Genomic DNA, 18423 nt, shown 5'->3' with positions numbered 1-18423 from the left:
GTATGGGTGGAAGCAAGTGCAGGTCACAGTGGCAGTACAGAGGGAGGACATTTAACACAGACTGGAGGGGGTGACACCTGAGCGAGCTGGAAGCCAGCAAAGACGGGACGAAGGTGGTTTTCAGGGAACCAGCCCAAATCCAGTCACTGATAGGACAAGAATCCAGATCAGAAAATCCCTGGGCCTCCTGTCGAGAAGAAAAGTAATTGCAAATGAACTGTTGGTGATTCTCAGACAAATGATGGGACCATTGAGTCTGCACGCGGGTCAGATAAGACAAAGTCCTTGTGTGTGATGGGAAGTCTGTGAACCTGGGGACTACGTACAAGGGTTTTATGAGACCTTTCTGTCACACTTCCCCAGACTGCAGGAAAGCCTGCCTCTTCTCTTGGTTTCTCTTCCAGTTTTGTTCTGTTTACCTTCATAATTTTAATGTGATTTTTAGAACAGAGACCTTTTGGTCTGGTCGGGAAATTTATATTCCTTTTTATTATGCATTTTTTCACGCAGATAAGGGTACAGTGTGATGTTTTCGTTTAAAATAACATTCTAACTCTGTATTTTATGCTCAAATTACACTTATATACCATTTTTTTTTTTGAGAAACAAATACATCTGGCTTTGGAAAAATGTACATTTGTGGTTCTTTTTAAGAAGGAGAATAAAGAAGTTCAGTTTGAAGATAGTTTCTGAATGCTCTTAGCTTTACTAAAATAAGTTTGTGTGAACGCTGTTGTAATTTGGTTTCCATTTCTCCCTTCAAAACAATGTAGGTGAACTGCTTACGGTTAAAGCTTCAGAAACGCCAAGAAAACGCGGTTGAGGACGAGGATTATGACGAGGGTGAGTTCCACTGTGTTTATTGATTGTTTGTTGCTCTCTCCCCCAAATGTCCTGTTTCTCGTTTCCTCCTTGCTCAGGTCTGTCTTCTTCACCCCACGTGAATCGTGCAGCCCGTTCCTCTGCACTCGGTGACACTGGACTGCTTTGCAAGACTATTTTATGTGGGTTTCAAAGCACTTTATGAGCGTGAATCCTTTGGGTTCTAAGTATAATTGTAGTGATTGTCCAGGAACACGGACTACCTGCAGACGAGCTATATTAACTCACTATCTGCCTGCCTGGCACGTGGTACGTCGGTAAATGACCCATTCGTCAAAACATATTTGTTGAGCACCTGTCATGTGCTAGACAAGGGGGCAGGGATTGGAAAGCAAGGAGACAGTCTCTGACCTCGTGATGTCTGTAAGAGGAGCCCTCACAGAGCTCTGTGGCTTTTCACTGTCCTGGACGAAAGAAGAAATGGGATGGGTTTGAGAGATGTCAGGCTGTGCCAAATGGGTCAAACGTATCAGGTTTCCATGAGGGTGGTCCAAATACCCAAAGTAGAAAGGAGATGTACAGCATGAGACCAGAAGATGGAGGGGTTGATCAGCAGCCAGAAAAGAATGGTTAAAATGAGATACCCAAAATAGGAGTTGGAGTGGAAGCAGACGAGGATGGCGTGGAGACTGAACACACACAAGGTAGAGTGTGTTAGAGGATGGGCACTTTGGATGCTGACTGCAGGATGTCACACTCAGTGCTGCTGGCTGTGGGGAACAGAGAGCTTAAGGTACCTCCCAGGCTCCGCCAGACGCTGTGAACGTGATAGGTGCTCCTGGGGATGACCAAGTTCGGCACACCCAGGATTGGCCTGGACATAGAACGTAGACTTAAGGATTCTTCTGGACGCTGCTTCATCTTGAGGCTTGGGTCTTCAACCTAATGGACCCCTATCTGAGATTCCCAATGAATACCTCACAGACCATTGGAGTGGGGGCACTACAGGATTGGGGTGCGTGGTTCCCAACAGGAGACAGGTTGCAAATTTTGTAGGAAACACCTGGAGCCAGTGCTGTGTGGTGTTCTTATTACCTCCACAATTGAGGTTGCCTTTAGGAGGTGATGGGAGGGGGGAGGAAGGAGAGGAATTTCGGAATGGAGGTGAAACTCTCTGAACTCTCCCACTCCTCTTTCTAGACAGGCCGTCTTGATTTCATAATGATGCTAGGTGAGGATGGCTGTGTGAGAGAGGGGGCAAGTCTGGGGCAGGGGAAGGTGCCCCTCAACCCTGGCGCCGCTGTGGACGGAGACAGAGCAAGCAAGCTAGTCCTGGGCCAGTGCACCCTCTGGCTTTCGTCTGTGAAAGTCGTCTGGTAAACCTAGTTTTGCCTTGAAATTAAATCCAGTTTTAAAGCTCCTCACTGTCGCACAGATTTTTTTGGTCTGCCGTGGGCTGAGTCTTGGAATTGTTTTTTTGTTTGTTTGTTTGTTTGTTTTTACCTTTAACAACACAGCTCTTGCTGTAACACACAAGGCTTATGGCGGGTGGAAAATCAGACTCTTTTTTTGATCAAGACCTGGTGAACTTTCTCGAGTTGGTTATCTCCAGGGGCTTCGTTCACTGGAGGCCTCACTTCTTTAGTCTTTTCTCCAAATATCTCTGAAATGCCTAAGGGGAGAGGGCTGGACAGGATGCACCTCATCAGGCAGGCTGTGGTGCGTGTTTCTGTGTTTTTGCTTGTTTGCACGTCGCTGTCTACTGAACCCAAAGTTCGGGGCGGGGCCTGCATTGTGTGTCACAGCCGTCCAGTGGCTGGCATGCGTGCGGGTCGAGAAGCCCCAGGGCTGTTCTCCAGGACAGCTAGGCCCCAGCAGGTCCCGGGGGGCTCAGTCCGTGCATGTGCCCCCCGGTCCACCAGGAGTCCATGGAGCGGACAAGCAGACTGGTAGCCACTTAGCACCGAGCCACGTAACACTCTCCTGTTTACATTCCCTAAACCTGTGTGGTGAGAGGTAAATGTTCTTGTGAGATGTGCGAGGTGCCTGGTGTGTTGAGTCAACATTTCATGAGTGCACACATACATGACTGGCTGGTTAAATGCACAGGGACCACGGGTGGCAAGCTAGAGGGAGCCCAAGGGGGGACCAGTGGGGCTACTCCTGAGCTCCTCTGCAGTCCACAGGACGAGGGGTGAGGGTGGGTTTTATGCAGAAGCTGGTTTTTATGTGAAAAACACCTTCTGAGCATTCGTTGTGTATAACAGAGCTTCTCAAGCTTTGATGTAATATGAATCATCTGGTAATGTGTTCAGTGCACATTCTGGCTAAGTCGGTGTGGGGTGCGGCTGGAGACGCCCCGGGTCTCATGGCTCCCAGATGAGGCTCACGCCTGAGCCGCACCGCCGGGATGGGTAGGAGGCGTGAACGGCACCGGGAGCGTGTCCTCGGGATGTCCGTCTTGGGCAGTGTACGGTCCTGGAGGGGTGACGCAGTACACAGCAGTGATAGTGGAGCTGTTCACAGCATGTCCCTCACATACATAGGGCGTTCCCAAAGGGGAGGAGGCACTTCCGCTGGAGGTTCAGATGGTGAAGGGTCAAAGCCCTGGGGAGGGGTGGGGATTTACGGGGCTTTGAAAGGCGGCGCGACCGGTGTAAGGGAGGAAAAATAATATTCTTCTAAGTCCGGGCTGGTCGAAGAGTCAAATTGACATGAGACAGATTAACAGGGCAAAATAACCAGATTTATTACAGAGGTACATACGGGGGCTCCCTAAGAATCGGGGACCCAAGGACAAATTGGGCACTTGAGGCTCATACATTGTCTTGAGCCAGGGACAAAGGGGGGCAGTGGTTTGGACTTGAAAGGGAGGGTAGGCGGTTCACAGGTAGATGAGGAGGAACGAACACTTGGTGGATGGACTTGCCGGAGCCCAGAAGCCCACGGAGCCCAGAAGCCCATAAACGGGGGATGCAGAGGGGAGTCTGGCAGACACACTTCGCAGGTCCCTCTCCACCCGCCACACCTCATTATATCACGCTAAGGTGACAGCTCCCTTCCTTTAAGCTGGCTTTTCTACCTGAATTCCTTTAGGCAGGTAAGGGAGGAGAGTGGGAAAAAGGCTCTTCTTGAGTCTTTCATTTCTTAAAAATAACAAGCTTAAAATAGTATCCCCAAAAAGGCATACTTTGGGGCGGCAAAACCCTGTCCCCCATCAGTAGGATGCATTCAGAGAAGGTAAAGAGGTGGAGAAGCCACCATAACCACCTGCCACCATCCAAAAATGTGGTTGTTTAGAAATGAGACTGGAAACTGGCTGTTGTCTGAAATGGGTTTCTGCAGGGCCCAGTGCATGGAGTGGCACGTAGTAGGTGATCAATAAATTCTCACATGTCACACGTAGTAGGTGATCCATAAATTGTCACACATCATTGCGAAGTCATGAGGGAAGTTTGCACAGCATTGCGGTGGAGAATTTGTTTTATTGGGTTTTATTGAAATAGGATTTGAGTAAAGTTTTCTTTTAATTTAGTCTATCCTTGGCTACTACTGTGTTCCCCCCAAAATAAGACCTACCCTGAAAATAAGCCCCACTTAAGATTGTCAGCCAGACAGACGCATTTAGTACATTATGACGATGTTCCTGAAGCAGATGACATGACTGTATTTGAATAAATGTAGATTGTTGTACATGAAAAAATAAGACATCCCCTGAAAATACGCCCTAATGTGTCTTTTGGAGCAAAAATTGATATAAGAGCCGGTCTTATTTTCTGGGAAACACGGTATCAAACACTTTAAGAATTGTTGAAATTCCTTCACACTCAGCGTTTACAGTCTTTGTGTGGACGCACGTGTTACTTACTGTCAGGAGCAGCGGTGCCGCTGTACTCTGTCTCAGGACTGGGTCTATGGGTGTCTGAGGTTCACCAGGAGAATCCAGAGGGCGGCCTTATCTTGGTTTTGTTCCTCTTCCGCCTTTCTTTTCCTTCCCCACCCCCTTGCCTCCCTCCTTCCTTCCCTCCTTTTTCCCCTCCCTCCCTTATTCTCTCTTCTCTCTCTCTCGCTCATAAACGTGACTTTGTATTAGAGAAAGGAGCAGCTGACACAAAATAAGAAGTTCCATGTTTTACCTCATTAAAATGCTGGCACATTTACCCACTAATGCCATGTGGGGAAACTGTCTCAGGGCTGTAATTACATCTCTCCCTTGCTGGGGAGGTAAAGTTAACATTTCCTTATGGCCTTGTGTAAACTGGGAGGGCTTGGCAGAAAAAGAACCGCACGTCTTGGTATTGCCTTAGGGTCTTTCTCCAGGAGGCTCAAAAGGCTTCATTGGTTTTGTCGCGTTAATGCTTGTCCCATGTCTGTAGTCAGATGAAGGGCAAGTGTGAAACCTCTGAGTCCTACAGAGGGAGGAGCTGCCGTCCAAGGCGGGTGGGTCTGTGATTTGCTGGGCGTGGGGAAGAGGAGAGTGTGGACTCCGGTTTTCAGTGTGGTTACTTCTAGTTGTTCCTGCATTGACTTGTGGCCTATAATGTCCCCCTGCCTGCCACCAGTCCACCAGTGACCATGCCACCACTTCACTTCTGAAGCGAATGAGGCGAGGCTGTGAGGAAGAAAGCAAAATTTTGGGAGTTCGCCATTTCAGTGCCTCCCAATGGTGTGATGTTTTGCATAACCAGCTTCACCCTGCCTGCTCAGAATTTCCTTCTCAGAGTGGAAAGTGCCAGCATGGAATTAGTTTCCCTATCCTTTGTCTTAGCCAGTATCTGTGATGACAAAATTCTAGTACAATAAAAAGGTGAGGTGTTGAAAGAAAAATGGCCACAACAGAGGCCAAGCGTAAAACCACTTGGACAGCTGTGACCAGCTCTTGTCCAATTTGCGACCAGCTCTTGTCCAATTTGCCAGAATCTTCGTTTTTGTCGTTAGCAAGATTTCTCTACCCACAGCTGCTCTTTGGTACAGTGTGCCGACACCCCTGTTGCCATGGGGAGCTCCCACTTCCAGACCTCCTCCAGGGCTTGGCTTCTGTGTGGCTTCCTAGATCAAATGCTTAGCCTCAGAGCCCCTGCTTTCTCCTCTCAGAACCACAGATGTGAGTGAGCACAGTGAAAGTCCACAGATTCCTTGTAGAGAAGAGAAAGAAGAAAACAAGAGTTAATAGAATCCAGCCATTTTTATATCCCCAGGACTGCCAGGGTGGATGGGAGGTGAATGCCATTTGGGGGCCCAGGGAACAGAAATGCTGATCTCAGCAGCCCGTATTGTTTCTGTCTGACTGAAAAAGTGGACTGCATTTGGCACCCTCCCAGAGAGACGTGTGCTGGAGACCGGTACTTGCACATGTTCTCAGAGAAGGAGCAGCCGCGAGCACAGACAGGACTCTGTGTGCTTTCTGGCTGCAGCCCCCGGCACACTGCCTTCCTTCTCTCCCTGTGTTGTCATCCTGGCCTGTGACCTACAGGCCATCGTCCCATTGCTCTGAGGGGTGCTTGCAGTAATAGTCCCCTGGTCCTGGGATGGTGAGGCTCCCGTTACAAACAAAAACAATAGCTCGCATCGTAAATAGTGACGAATGCCAGCACACAACCCTGCAGACTCAAACATGAGCGGGAAGTCTTCATGGGCTGAGAGCCCAGCCGTCAGCGGACAGAATCACAGACTCTCCTGTAAACAGGAAGAGAAGCTACGGCAACGTCACCAAGCGAAGTCAGTGGCATTTTGTACACATGCGTTTTCTACGCGTGCTTATGTTAATGTTCAGCTGTCACATGTCAGCAGGCTGGGCACTGTCCACACGTTGTCTCATCACATCCCTGGGTCACTGTGGGGGGATTGTAATCACCCCTGATTTTGGGGCGAGGCCACGAAAGCGGCCGAGGGACAGCTGTGGGCTGTGGCCAGCCACTCGCTTTGCCCCCTCCTCACAGGGCCCAGAGCATTTTGTGTCCCAGTGTGGGAACTGAGCTTTATAGGACTTGTGGGGACAAAACCTAGCTGGGAGGTTTCTGGATTCTGGAAACTTAGTCCATGACAGCTGGGGAGGAGATGGACGGCGCTCAGCACTGGGGGCACCCAGAGATGTGTGGTGACTTGAAACAATTAGGCTGCTGGGAAATCAGCACTTGCATTTGTCCCACTTTACTCTTCAGCATTTTTCTCACAGGAGCGAAAGCTTGTGTCTGCCTCCTCTTACTTTAAGTCAAATCTTAAAAATTGGGAGAGAAGCTGGACCCAAAAGCAAGCGTGGAAAACGCATGTGTACAAAATACCATTGACTTGACTTGGTGACGTTGCCGTAGCTTCTCATCCTGTGTACAGGAGAGTCTGTGATTCTGTCCGCTGACGGCTGGGCTCTCAGCCCATGGAGGCGTCACCATCTGGGTTTGCAGGTTTTTCTTGAGAGCTAAGGATGCCGTGAATGGGGTCACTCCTACCTTCGATTTGAGCCTTGTGCACAGACCCAGGTTTATCTACATGCGATGTACTTCCCTTTTGTTTGTAGCTCAGGGCGTGGTTTCAGAGCGACTCCTTTCTTCCCTGGATTCCAGCTGGGTGCACCTCCAGCTCCTTTCTGGTAGTAAGGTAAGGGATTGGTGAGGAATCCTGGAGCGCTGCAGGTGGAAGCACAGTGGAGGGGATGTCCCCTCTTGTCACAGTATGTTCTCCAGGCTGGTGGGCCTCTGCTTTGCCTTCTGTGACTTTGACGAACTCGGCCTGTCCTCCAAGGACCGTGTGGGGTGTTGTCATGGTGCCTTATTCATGACGAAAACTGACAGCTCCAAGATTAGACGTGCTGTTGAATACAGAACATCAGGACAAAGAAAAATATCTCTTCTCTCTCTCCTCTATGGAAGTAGGTACAGTAATACCTAGGTTTTTGAACATCTCTGTTGACGAACATTTCGGTTTAAGAACTCCGTAAACCCAGAAGTAAATGCTTCAGTTTTCAAATACGCCTCGGAAAGTTGAACATGTCACGTGGCTTCCACTGAGTGCAAGATCCTGAGGCCTAGCTGTCGGCTGTTGAGCCCGGAACACCCGCGCAACACGGAGGTGATATTTGGCCTTATTTGGTGACTTTGTGCAATCAATCTGTGCTCATCTCATCTCAGGAGCACTCTTGCAACCAATTTGCTTTTATGACTGTGTGGAAACCAGTGCATAAATCTGTGTGCAGCTAATCTCGGGAGATCTCATGCAACCAATTTGTTTTTGTGACTGTGTGCAATCTATCTGTGTTCATGTCATCTCAGGAGCCATTTGCCAATCACCCCTTGCTGTGAGAGAAGTGGATAAAAGCTGCAAAGCCAAGAGAATCATTAACAGAACAATAGAGGTGAAGAAGGAAATTATTTCCAAACATGAAAGTGGTGTCCGTGTATGTGATTTGACAACGTAGTTTGGTATTGCCAAATCTACAATTTGCAGCATCTTAAAAAATAAAGAAGCCATTAAAGGAGCCAATGTTGCAAAAGGTGTTAAAACATTTACAAGATAAAGAACACAGACAATTGAAGAAGTGGAATAATTGCTTTTCATACTATGGGTAAACAGTTGGCCAGTGACAGCATTTCTGAGAGCATAATTTGTGAAAAAGCTTTACATTTGCATGTTGACCTCATCAAAAACACCCCTGGAACAAGTGCTGAGAGTGATATTTTCAAGGCAAGTAGAGGGTGGTCTGAAAAGTTGAATTGGAGAAGTGGCATACACAATGCAGTGAGATATGGTGAAGCTACCAGTGCCAACAAAGAAGACGCCGACCAATACGTCTTGGAATTTAAAGATTATGTAGAGGCAGAGGGTTTCCTTCCCCAACAAGTTTTCAACTGTGATGAGACAGGCCTCTTTTGGAAGAAATTGCCAAAGAGGACCTACATAGCAAAGGAGGAGAAATCATTGCCAGGACACAAGCCCATGAAAGACAGGCTAACCCTTTTGTTTTGTGGGACTGCAAGTGGGGAGTGTAAGTTGAAGCCTTTGCTCGTCTACCATTCTGAGAACCCCCGGGTGTTTAAGCAAAACAATGTCATAAAAAGCAAATTGCATGTGATGTGGAGGGCAATAGCAACGCTTGGGTAACCAGGCCATTTTTTATTGAGTGGGTTCATGAAGTGTTTGGGCCAAGTGTAAAAAAATACCTCCAAGACAAAAATCTTCCAATGAAGTGCCTTCTTGTTATGGAAAATGCTCCAGCTCACCCCCAAGGCTTGGAGGACGAGTTGATGGAAGAGTTCAGTTTTATCAACATAAAGTTTTTGCCCCACAACGCGACTCCTCTCATCCAGCCCATGGACCAGCAGGTCATGTCTAATTTTAAGAAGCTTTACACCAAAGCACTGTTGCAAAGGTGCTTTGAGGTGACCTCGGACACAGAGCTGACCCTCAGAGAGTTCTGGAAGAATCATTTCCATATCCTAGATTGCTTACATCTCATAGACAAAGCATGGAGGGATGTGTCTCACAGAACAATGAGGTCAGCCTGGAAGAAACTGTGGCCAGACGCTGTCCCTGAACGTGTATTGGAGGATGTTGAAGAGGATGCTCCTGTTGTTGAGGACGTTGTGTCTCCAGGAAAGTCCATGGGCTGGGAAGTGAGCAATGATGATAGAGGAGTTAGTGGAGGACCACAGGACTGAACTCACTACAGAAGAACTTCAGAACATTCTGACGGAGCAGGAACAGGCGGCAACTGAGGAACTGTCTGCGGAGGAGGAGGGAAGAGCAAGTGTTTCTACTGCACTGATCAAAGAAATGTGTGCAAAAGGGGTTGAAGTGCACATTTTTGTTGAAAAATATCACCCTGATGAAGCTGCCGTAAGTCATGCCACTAACACTTTCAATGATGGTGCTATGTCTCGCTTTAGGCAAATTTTAAAACATCGGAAAAAGCAAATGTCAATTGAAAAATTTTTAGTGAGGAAAAGATCCAGTGAGTGTAAACCAGGTGTCAGTGGTGTAAAAAAATCAAGGGAAGGAATGGCAGGAGAGGAGTCACCTACAGTGATTATGGAAGAGGGCTACAGAACACCTGAGCAACACTCACCTATTGTGATTATTGAAGGGGACTCCCCATCCAAACCATGACTATCATTGCAGGTAAGAAAAAATTACATTTTCATTTTTATTATCTACAGTACTGTTTTTACGTTGTGTTTATTTATTATTGCTTTTACAGTACAGTATATTGTGTTTATTGCTTTCATTGTCTATCATTTTATGGATCTATGGTATCATTAGATAGTAAAATTCATGCTAACTTGCTGTTTTAGGGGTTGATTTTAAAGGTCTGGAACAGAGTAATCCATTTTGCATTACTTTCTATGGGAAACCGCACCTTGGTTTTTGAACGTTTCAGAATTCCAACAGTCTTCTGAAGTGGATTATGTTTGAAAACCGAGATACCCCTGTACTTAGTTGGAGCTTGGACATACTTTCCTAAGGAGTGTTAACAGATGGTCGTGCAAATCGTGGGCATGACACCTTACTCTCTGCATACCATCTATAAGAGTCTGTAAGTGACACGTGTCTCAAGCTGTAGAATCGGGTTGATGGGGCAGAAAGCCCCTCTTGTATGCAGAAGACTGATTTTGAGGCTGTCCTCACAGGTTTGCTGCATCCTGTGGCCTCCTGGCATGGCTGAGAGGCTGACTGGGGCCCAGAACAGCAGCTCACTTGAGAGAAGGAACACAGCTGCTCTGCAGGTGGCCGGACAAAGCAGTGATGTGGATCGTCTGGGGCCAGCTTACTGGGACAGAATGGTCACCTTTCTGTGAGGGCACTTGGGTCTTCAGACATAGCAACAGTTTCACTTTATTTCTCAAGTGTTTTCTACAGATTGAGAAATAGATACAGAACTGGAAGGGATGTGTCTGATTAGGACCAAAAGCGGAAACAGGACTGAATCTTCCCACTGCAGTCGTTTTAGGTACCACCTGTGTGTTTATGGTACAAGTGGTTGACTTTCCTTAACAGGAGGGGTGTATTAGTCACTCGGGCCCCATAAGAAAGTGCCACAGGCTGGGCGGGCGGCTTGAACAACAGATATTTATTTTCTCACAGTTTTGGAGGCTGGAAGTTCAAGATCAAGGTGTCAGCAGGGTTTATTCCTTCTCAGGTCTCTCTGCTCGGTGTGTCGATGGCCGTCTTCCCCCCGCCACCCCACCGTGTCCTCACCTGCTCTTCCCTCTGCGTGTCCGTGTCCTAATTTCCTCTTATAAGGACCGCAGTCAGATTGGATTAAGGCTCACCCTAGTGACCTCATTTTAACTGAAAAACTCTTTAAACCCCATCTCCGAATACACTCACACTCTGATGTGATACTGGGACTTAGGATGTCAACATACGAATTTTGGGGGGACACAAGCCCATAACCAGAGGCCTAATGGCCTTAGGGGAGTGCTAAACATACTAAGCACTTTCAGGTGTTTCCACAAACGTTTGAATAATTGGCGTTGACTACTCTGTGTCATGTGTACACATTTGATGGAAAACTTTTTTAAAAGTCAGACTTTCGTGACTTGAGTAAGGGGCTGACTGTACCTTTCCTGACCCACAAATGAGCCCGGCTATGACCCACCTCTTGTTTTGTCCAAAACCCCACAGCAAGTTCAGAGCAGAGCCTGGCTCTTAGGCCAGTGCAGCATGGTAGGCTTTCACACAAACAACGGTTCGCTGAGTGTTTGCCAGGTTACCATGACGCAGTGAGCCGAGAATTGTGGGAAGGATGACCTACTCTCAAGGAATGTTAGCTTCGTTAGGGTAAAGTAGAAATAATATAAATATGTCAAATTTCAGTTAACATTAGAATTGATTTTGTGTGTGTGTGTGTGAGGGCTGTGTACTTTCCAGAGGAAGAGACCCAATTTAAACTAGTAGCAGAAGGAGACTTAGTGTTTGGTGTGTCCAGTGAGGGGGTGACAAGTCAGCGGTCAGGGTGGCAGGACCCTCACTTGTCTCTCTGTAGTTTGACGTATTCTGTCAAACCACTTGTTTCATTTACCTGGTGTAGCACGTTGTAGGTTGAAAAATGCCCCCTGTCCACCCCCAGAAGATATCCACATCCCAATACCTGGAATTTGCAGGCGTTACCTTATTTGAAAAAGCGTCTTTGCAGATATGATTGAATTAAGAGTCTTGAGATGAGGAAGTTATCCTGGATTATCTGGGTGGGCCCCAAATGCCATCCCACATGTGCTGTGAGAGAGACAGAGGGAGATAAGATAAACAGAAGAGGAGGAGGTGATGTGACCACAGAGAGGAGACTGAGTGATGCGGCCACAGGCCAAGCAATGCCAGCAGCCACTGGAAGTTGGAAGAGGTGAGGGACAGATTGTCCCTGAGCGCCCCTGGAGGGAGCACAGCCCTGCCAGCACCTCGATTTCAGCCCAGTGAAACTGATTTTAGACTTCTGGCCTCCAGAACTGTGGGAAAGTAAATGTTTGTTGTCTTAAGCCTCGAAGTTCGTGGTCATGTGTCAGAGCAGCCACAGGACACTAATATACTGCATAAGAAACCACCACAAAACTTAGTACTCAAAACAGTGTCCGAGTGACATCAGGAGAACGGCAGAGCAGGCAACTCCAGACACAGAAACATCAGAAAACAAGGGGCAACTGTCAGAACCAACATTCTCAGAACTGGAAAACAGCCAAAGGTTTATAGCAATAAGCCAACACTGGACCACGAAAAAGGCAACTTGGAAACGCAGGAGAGCTTTGTGGCATTTTTACGTGCCCTCGTCCCCCTTCCTCACAGGACAGCAGTGATTCTTTTCTTTTTTAAATTCGTTTTTCAGTTATAGTTGACATATAATATTACATTAGTTTCAGGTGTGCAACATAGCGGTTGGACATTTATATACCTTACAGAGTGACCACCTGCTTAGTCTAGGACCCACCTAGCACCACACACAGTTATCACCGTATCATTGATGATATTCGCTGTGAGGACAGCAGTGATCTTCAAGATGACAGCTCACATCCCAGTGTGGGCCCCTGACCCCTGATTCCATGGGGTGTAGAGCAGACCTTACTTGCAAATTATTTGTGTGCGTCTGTTCTAACCTGTCGGGGCTACCTGGAGGACTCATCTCTGTTTCGGCTAACTCAGAACATAGGCTGGAAAAGTGGCAGGCATTGCTTGAGAACACTGCAAGGTGAATGAATGAACTACACACAGCTGGGGAGAAAGGTTACTGGTGGAGAGATAACAATAGACTGCCTGAAGCCCGGAGCAAAGCTGCAGGAGATTCTTCGGGAAATGCAGACATTCAAAATCAGCCGTGTATGCAGGGAAATTTAGAAGACCGCTTGCCTGCTCAAGGTGAGACACATGCTCAGAAAAGAGCAGAGAAGACCCTCAGCTTCATCTCAGGCTGAGCCTGGGTCATGTCAGCCTGGTGAAGTGTTGAGGGAGGGCCCCAGACAGAGCCGGTCTGCAAAGACTGGGAAAGAAGTTTGTCTGCTTGTTTGTTTTTGGTCTCTGTATATTTCTTCTTTTTTGCTTTTTTTTTTGGGGGGGGCGGATTATTTTCTGTTTTTTTTTTTCTTCTGGTATCCAAGGAAACATTTAGAGATGAATGAAAAAGAAAACACAATGTCTCAGAACATACAGAATGCAACAAAGGCAGTACCCAGAGGGAAATGTATAGCTGTAAGTATCCACATTAAAAAAGAAGATCTCAAAATCAGTAACCTAACCTCACACATTGAGGAAATAGGAAAAAAAGAGCAAACTAAACCCAAAGCAAGCAGAAGAAAGGAAAATAATACAGATTAGAGCAGAGATAAGTAAAATGGAAAACCAATAGAGAATCAATGAAACCAAAATTTAGTTCTTTGAAAATATCGGCAAAATTGACATAAGAAAGAAGATGGAAATAATTAAAATAAAAAATGAAAGTGAGGACATTATTACCAACCATACAAAAATAAAAATGGTTATGAGAGAATTCTATGAACAATTTTATGTCAATAAATTAGACAACCTAGATGAAGTGGACAAATGGTAGAAAAACACAGATTACCTAAACTGACTCAAGAACAAGTAAAGAGATGGAATTAGTAATCAAAAACTTCCCAACAAAGAAAGGTCGCTTCACTGGTGAATTCTGCCAAGCATTTAAGAGAAAGTTAACACTAATCCTTCTCCAACTTTTAAAAAAATAGAAGAGGAGCTAGCACTTTCTAACTCAATTTATGAGGCTAGCTTATCCTGATACCAAAGCCAGATGGAGACATAACAAGAAAGAAAATTATAAACCAATATCCCGTATAAATAAAGCTATAAAAATGTTCAGTGAAATACTAGTAAACCTATTCCAACAGCACATTAAAAGGATTATACACCACGACCAAGTGGGATTTATTGTGAATGGAAAGGTGGTTTAACATAAGAAAATAAATCAGTGTAATAAATCATATTAATAGAATGAAGGGAAAAAAAGACACATGATCATTTCAATTGATGCAGAAAAGGCATTTGACCAAAAAAAAAAAAAAAAAAGCTCTGTAAAAACTAGGAGTAGAAGGGAACTTTTCAATGTGATAAAGGGTATTTATGAAGAATCTATAGCTAACATTATTCTTTCCTCCTAAGATCAGAAGCACAACTAGGATGCCTGCTTTCACTGTTGCTATTCAATATTGTAGTGGAAGTTCTAGCTGGAGCAAGTAGGCACACACACACACACACACACACACACACAAAAAAAAGAATATTACAGATGACATGATCTTACATATAGAAAATCCCAAAGAACCCACAAGAAAACCATGAAAGCTAATAATCTTTCTATATGCCTGCAATGAAAAATCCAAAATGAAAATTAAGAAAGCAGTTCCATTTACAATAGCATCTAAAATAGTAACATAATTGGGAATACATTTAACCAAGGAAGTGATGGACTTTCACACTGAAAATTACAAAACATTGCCAAAAGAAATTAAAGACCTAAATAAATGGAAAGACATCCTGTGTTCATGGATAGGAAGATATAATATTGTCAAGATGTTGGTACTACCCAAAGAGATCTACAGGTTCAACTCAATCAATATCAAAGTTACAATGCCCTTTTTTGCAGAAAAGCTGATCCTCAAATTTATATGGAATTGTAAGGGGTCAGAATAGCCAAAATAGTCCTGAAAAAGAAGAACAAAATTTTGGAGGACTAATACTTCCTCATTTCAGAATTTACTATAAAGAACAGCAATCAAAATGATGTGCTTGCATAAGAGAGATTATAGACCAAAGGAATAGATTTGAGAGTTCAGAGATACACTCATACATCTACGGCCGATTGAGTTTTGACACGGGTGTCAAGTCCATTCAATGGGGGAAAGAATAGTCTCCTCAACAGATGGTGCTGGGATAACTGGATTTTCATATCCAAAAGAATAAAGTTGGATCCCTACCGCATGTCATATACAAAAATTAACTCCAAATGCTTCAGTGACTTAGGCAAAAACCATGAAACACTTAGGAGAAAACATTGTGGGTAAATCTTTATGACTTTGGATTTGGCATTGGACTTTTAGATATGACACCAAACACAGGTAACAAAGGGAAAAATAGGTAAATTGTACTTCATCAAAATTAAAAACTTTTGTATATCAAAAGCCATTATCAAGAAAGTGAAAAGACAACCAAGAGAATGGGAAAAAATACTTCAAAACCATATATCTGATAATGGTTTAATATCTGGAATATATAAAGAACTCCTACAATTCAACAATAACAGAAAGAAACAACCCAATTAAAAACAAAAAGGACTTCAATAGACACTTCTCCAAAGAAGATATACAGATGGCCAATAAATGCACAAAATGATGCTCAACATTATTAGGCATTAGGGAAATGCAAATCAAAACTACAGTGAGATACCACTTCACACCACGAGGATGGCTACTGTCAACAAATGGAAATTAGCAAGTGTTGGTAAGGATGTGGAGAAGTTGGAACCCTTTTCTTTGCTGTGGGAATGTAAAATGTTGCGGTGCTATAGAAGACAGTTTGGCAGTTCCTGAAGAAGCTAAACATAGAATTACCTTATTACCAAGCAATTTTACTTTTAAATATGTTCCCAAAGGAAATGAAATCAGGGACACAGATATTTGTCTGCCAAATGTTCACAGCAGCATTACTCACATTAGCCGAAAGGCGGAAACAATTGCAATGTCCATCAGTAGACGAATGGATAAACAAATGGTGGTGCATCCATATCCATATGGTGGAATAGTATGCAGCCATAAAAAGGAATGAAGTGCTGAACCATGCTGCAACATAGACAGACCTGGAAGACATTAAGTGAAATAACCCAGACACAAAAGAACAAATACTATATGATTCCACTTATATGAAATGCTTAGAATAGGCAAATTCAGAAAGAGAGAGTAGATTAGGGGGTGATGGGGCTGGGAGCCAGGGAGAATGGGGAGTTACTGCCCAGTGGTCACATAGCTTCTGTTTGAGAAGATAAAACATTTTGGAAATGGCTGGTGGTGATGGTTGCACAGCAATGTGAATGGACTTAATGCCACTGTACTGGACTCTTTAAAATAGTCAGTATGGCAAATTTTATGTTATGTACATTGCCACAACTTTAAAAATTACTGTAATGTAGCCAAACCCATTGAACACACTGCACACTTTAAATGGGTAGTGTATGGTGTGTGAATTATATTCAACAAAGCTGTTTAAGAAAATGACAACAGTTATTTTGCTCATCAACTTGAAATGTGGGCTGGGCTGAGTGGGGGCAGCTCATCCCCACTCCAGGCTTCAGCTGGGGGGCGCTGGGCTGGGGGTGGGCATCCCCTGCCGCCCGAGTCACTCATGTGTGTGATGCTTGATACTGACTGTCTGCTGGCACTTGGCTGGGGCGTCGCTGGAACCCTTACCTGTAGCCTTTCCAGGGGGCTGCTTGGTTTCCTCATAGTGTAGTGGCATCGAGAGAGAGAGAGAAAGAGAGAGAGAGAGAGAGAAAGAGAGAGAGAGAGATAAAACCTGTCATTTATTATGGGCTAACCTTGGAAGTCAGGCAGTGTTACTGCTGCTGTATTCTATTTGTTAGAAGTCTGGGTGACCCATAGTCAAGGGCAGGGTATTTAGACCCCATCTGTTGATGGAAGGAGTCGTTAAAAAATTTGTGGGCATCTTTTAAAACCACCACAGACTGCCCTCCATTCTCATATGTTTTTACATTCTTTCCACATGCAAAATACTACATTCATCCCCTCTGAAGACCCTCAGAAGTCTCATGTTATAGCTCAGGCTCCACGTCTAGGCGCTCTGCGTCTAATTTAGGGGAGGAGCCTCACCAAGGGCGGGGCCTCACCCAGGACGGGGCGGATGAGTCTCCTCCTGATACTTAGGGCACAGCTTTTCAAGAACACTTTTTCTCCATGATCTGAACAGTTGTGTACTAAAGATGCAGTCCCAACGTGTGACGGTGATACAGGCCTAGAGTAACTGTTACAGATGCTTGTTCAAAAAGAGGGGAAGTGGGAGGTACACAGCAGCCCCTGGTCATAACATCCCAGACATCTAGCTGGCCACCTTTCCTCAGTTCCTTTGCAAGAGCCAAGCCCTACTGCCTGGAAATAATCTTTTTGTGGCACTTAGCTCTGATCTCTGGGCTCTTGATTCCATACTTGGAGTCCTCCCTTGTCTGTATGAAGGAGCTTGAGTTTGCCACCAACTAGTTTTCTCAGCCATACAGTTTTGGGGATCCAAATGCCTTTTGTCATTTTGTGTTTTCTCTGTTCTTGTCTAACTTGATATAATTCTTTAAAAAACATTTTGGGTTTCATATGAATCAACTTACAATCTATCAGACGAAAGCTATACCCACAAGTCTCTTCAAGATAAGCCTTTGTTAGGCTCCGTGTAAGGCTTGGAGAGACTGGGGACAGTGCTCCTAAGATTCTGAAAGGGACGTTTGACTATTTGAAAGGGTCCGTGACCTTTCAGAGATCTTTCAAAGGGTTTTACAGTTTATGTCTTTAGCCTCATCTTTTGACCATATTTTCCTGGCAGTGCTCTGATTGGATCTTTTCCTAGAGGATATTTCTTAATCTTACCATCATTTGTCATCTGGAGAGGCTGAGAATAAGAAGTAGTTCTAATTTCAAGCCCAGCAAGTTCTGGCTGCTTTATGGTTAACAGTTATTTTTAGGTTACTTCTCTCTTTCTTACATTGACATTCTACTCTGGGTAGTGACAAGTAGCCAGGTGGTCCCTTCAGTACCCTGCCTGGAAATCTCCTCGGCCAGACCACCCAGCTTTATAGGGACATTTTCTATTTTCCATGTCACGTTCAGTGACAAGTGTTTCTAAACTTTTAGCTGCTAAAACAAGGGTCCTTTTCTTCCAGCTTCCAATAGCACTTTCCTCTTTCCTTTTAGTCTTCACCTGTACCCTCCTTAAGACCAATCATGCTTCTTGTAACTGTCTCTCTAGGGTCTCCCAGCTTCCATGTGCTGCCCGGTCCCAGATCTGTTGCCACGTGTTTTGTGCTTTGTTATGGCAGCACCTCACTGTGGCCCCCAGATCTGTTCTGTTGCCTGTTGCTGCGTAATAAACTACCCT

The 18423-nt window shown here is 45.1% G+C and overlaps 1 protein-coding gene across 6 annotated transcripts in view; it reads left to right on the top strand.

Moving 5' to 3' along the window:
* Positions 1-18423, top strand: part of DISC1 (DISC1 scaffold protein) — a 285116-nt gene that overhangs the window by 43158 nt on the left and 223535 nt on the right. For all 6 annotated transcript variants that reach the window (XM_033099896.1, XM_033099897.1, XM_033099898.1 and 3 more), the window contains exon 3: positions 774-843. In XM_033099896.1, coding sequence (XP_032955787.1) covers positions 774-843 — 70 coding nt within the window. The remainder of the gene's footprint in view (positions 1-773; positions 844-18423) is intronic.

Source organism: Rhinolophus ferrumequinum, chromosome 27 (genome assembly GCF_004115265.2).
Source record: "Rhinolophus ferrumequinum isolate MPI-CBG mRhiFer1 chromosome 27, mRhiFer1_v1.p, whole genome shotgun sequence".
Lineage (NCBI taxonomy): Eukaryota > Metazoa > Chordata > Mammalia > Chiroptera > Rhinolophidae > Rhinolophus > Rhinolophus ferrumequinum.
This window is presented reverse-complemented; position numbering and strand designations above follow the sequence as displayed.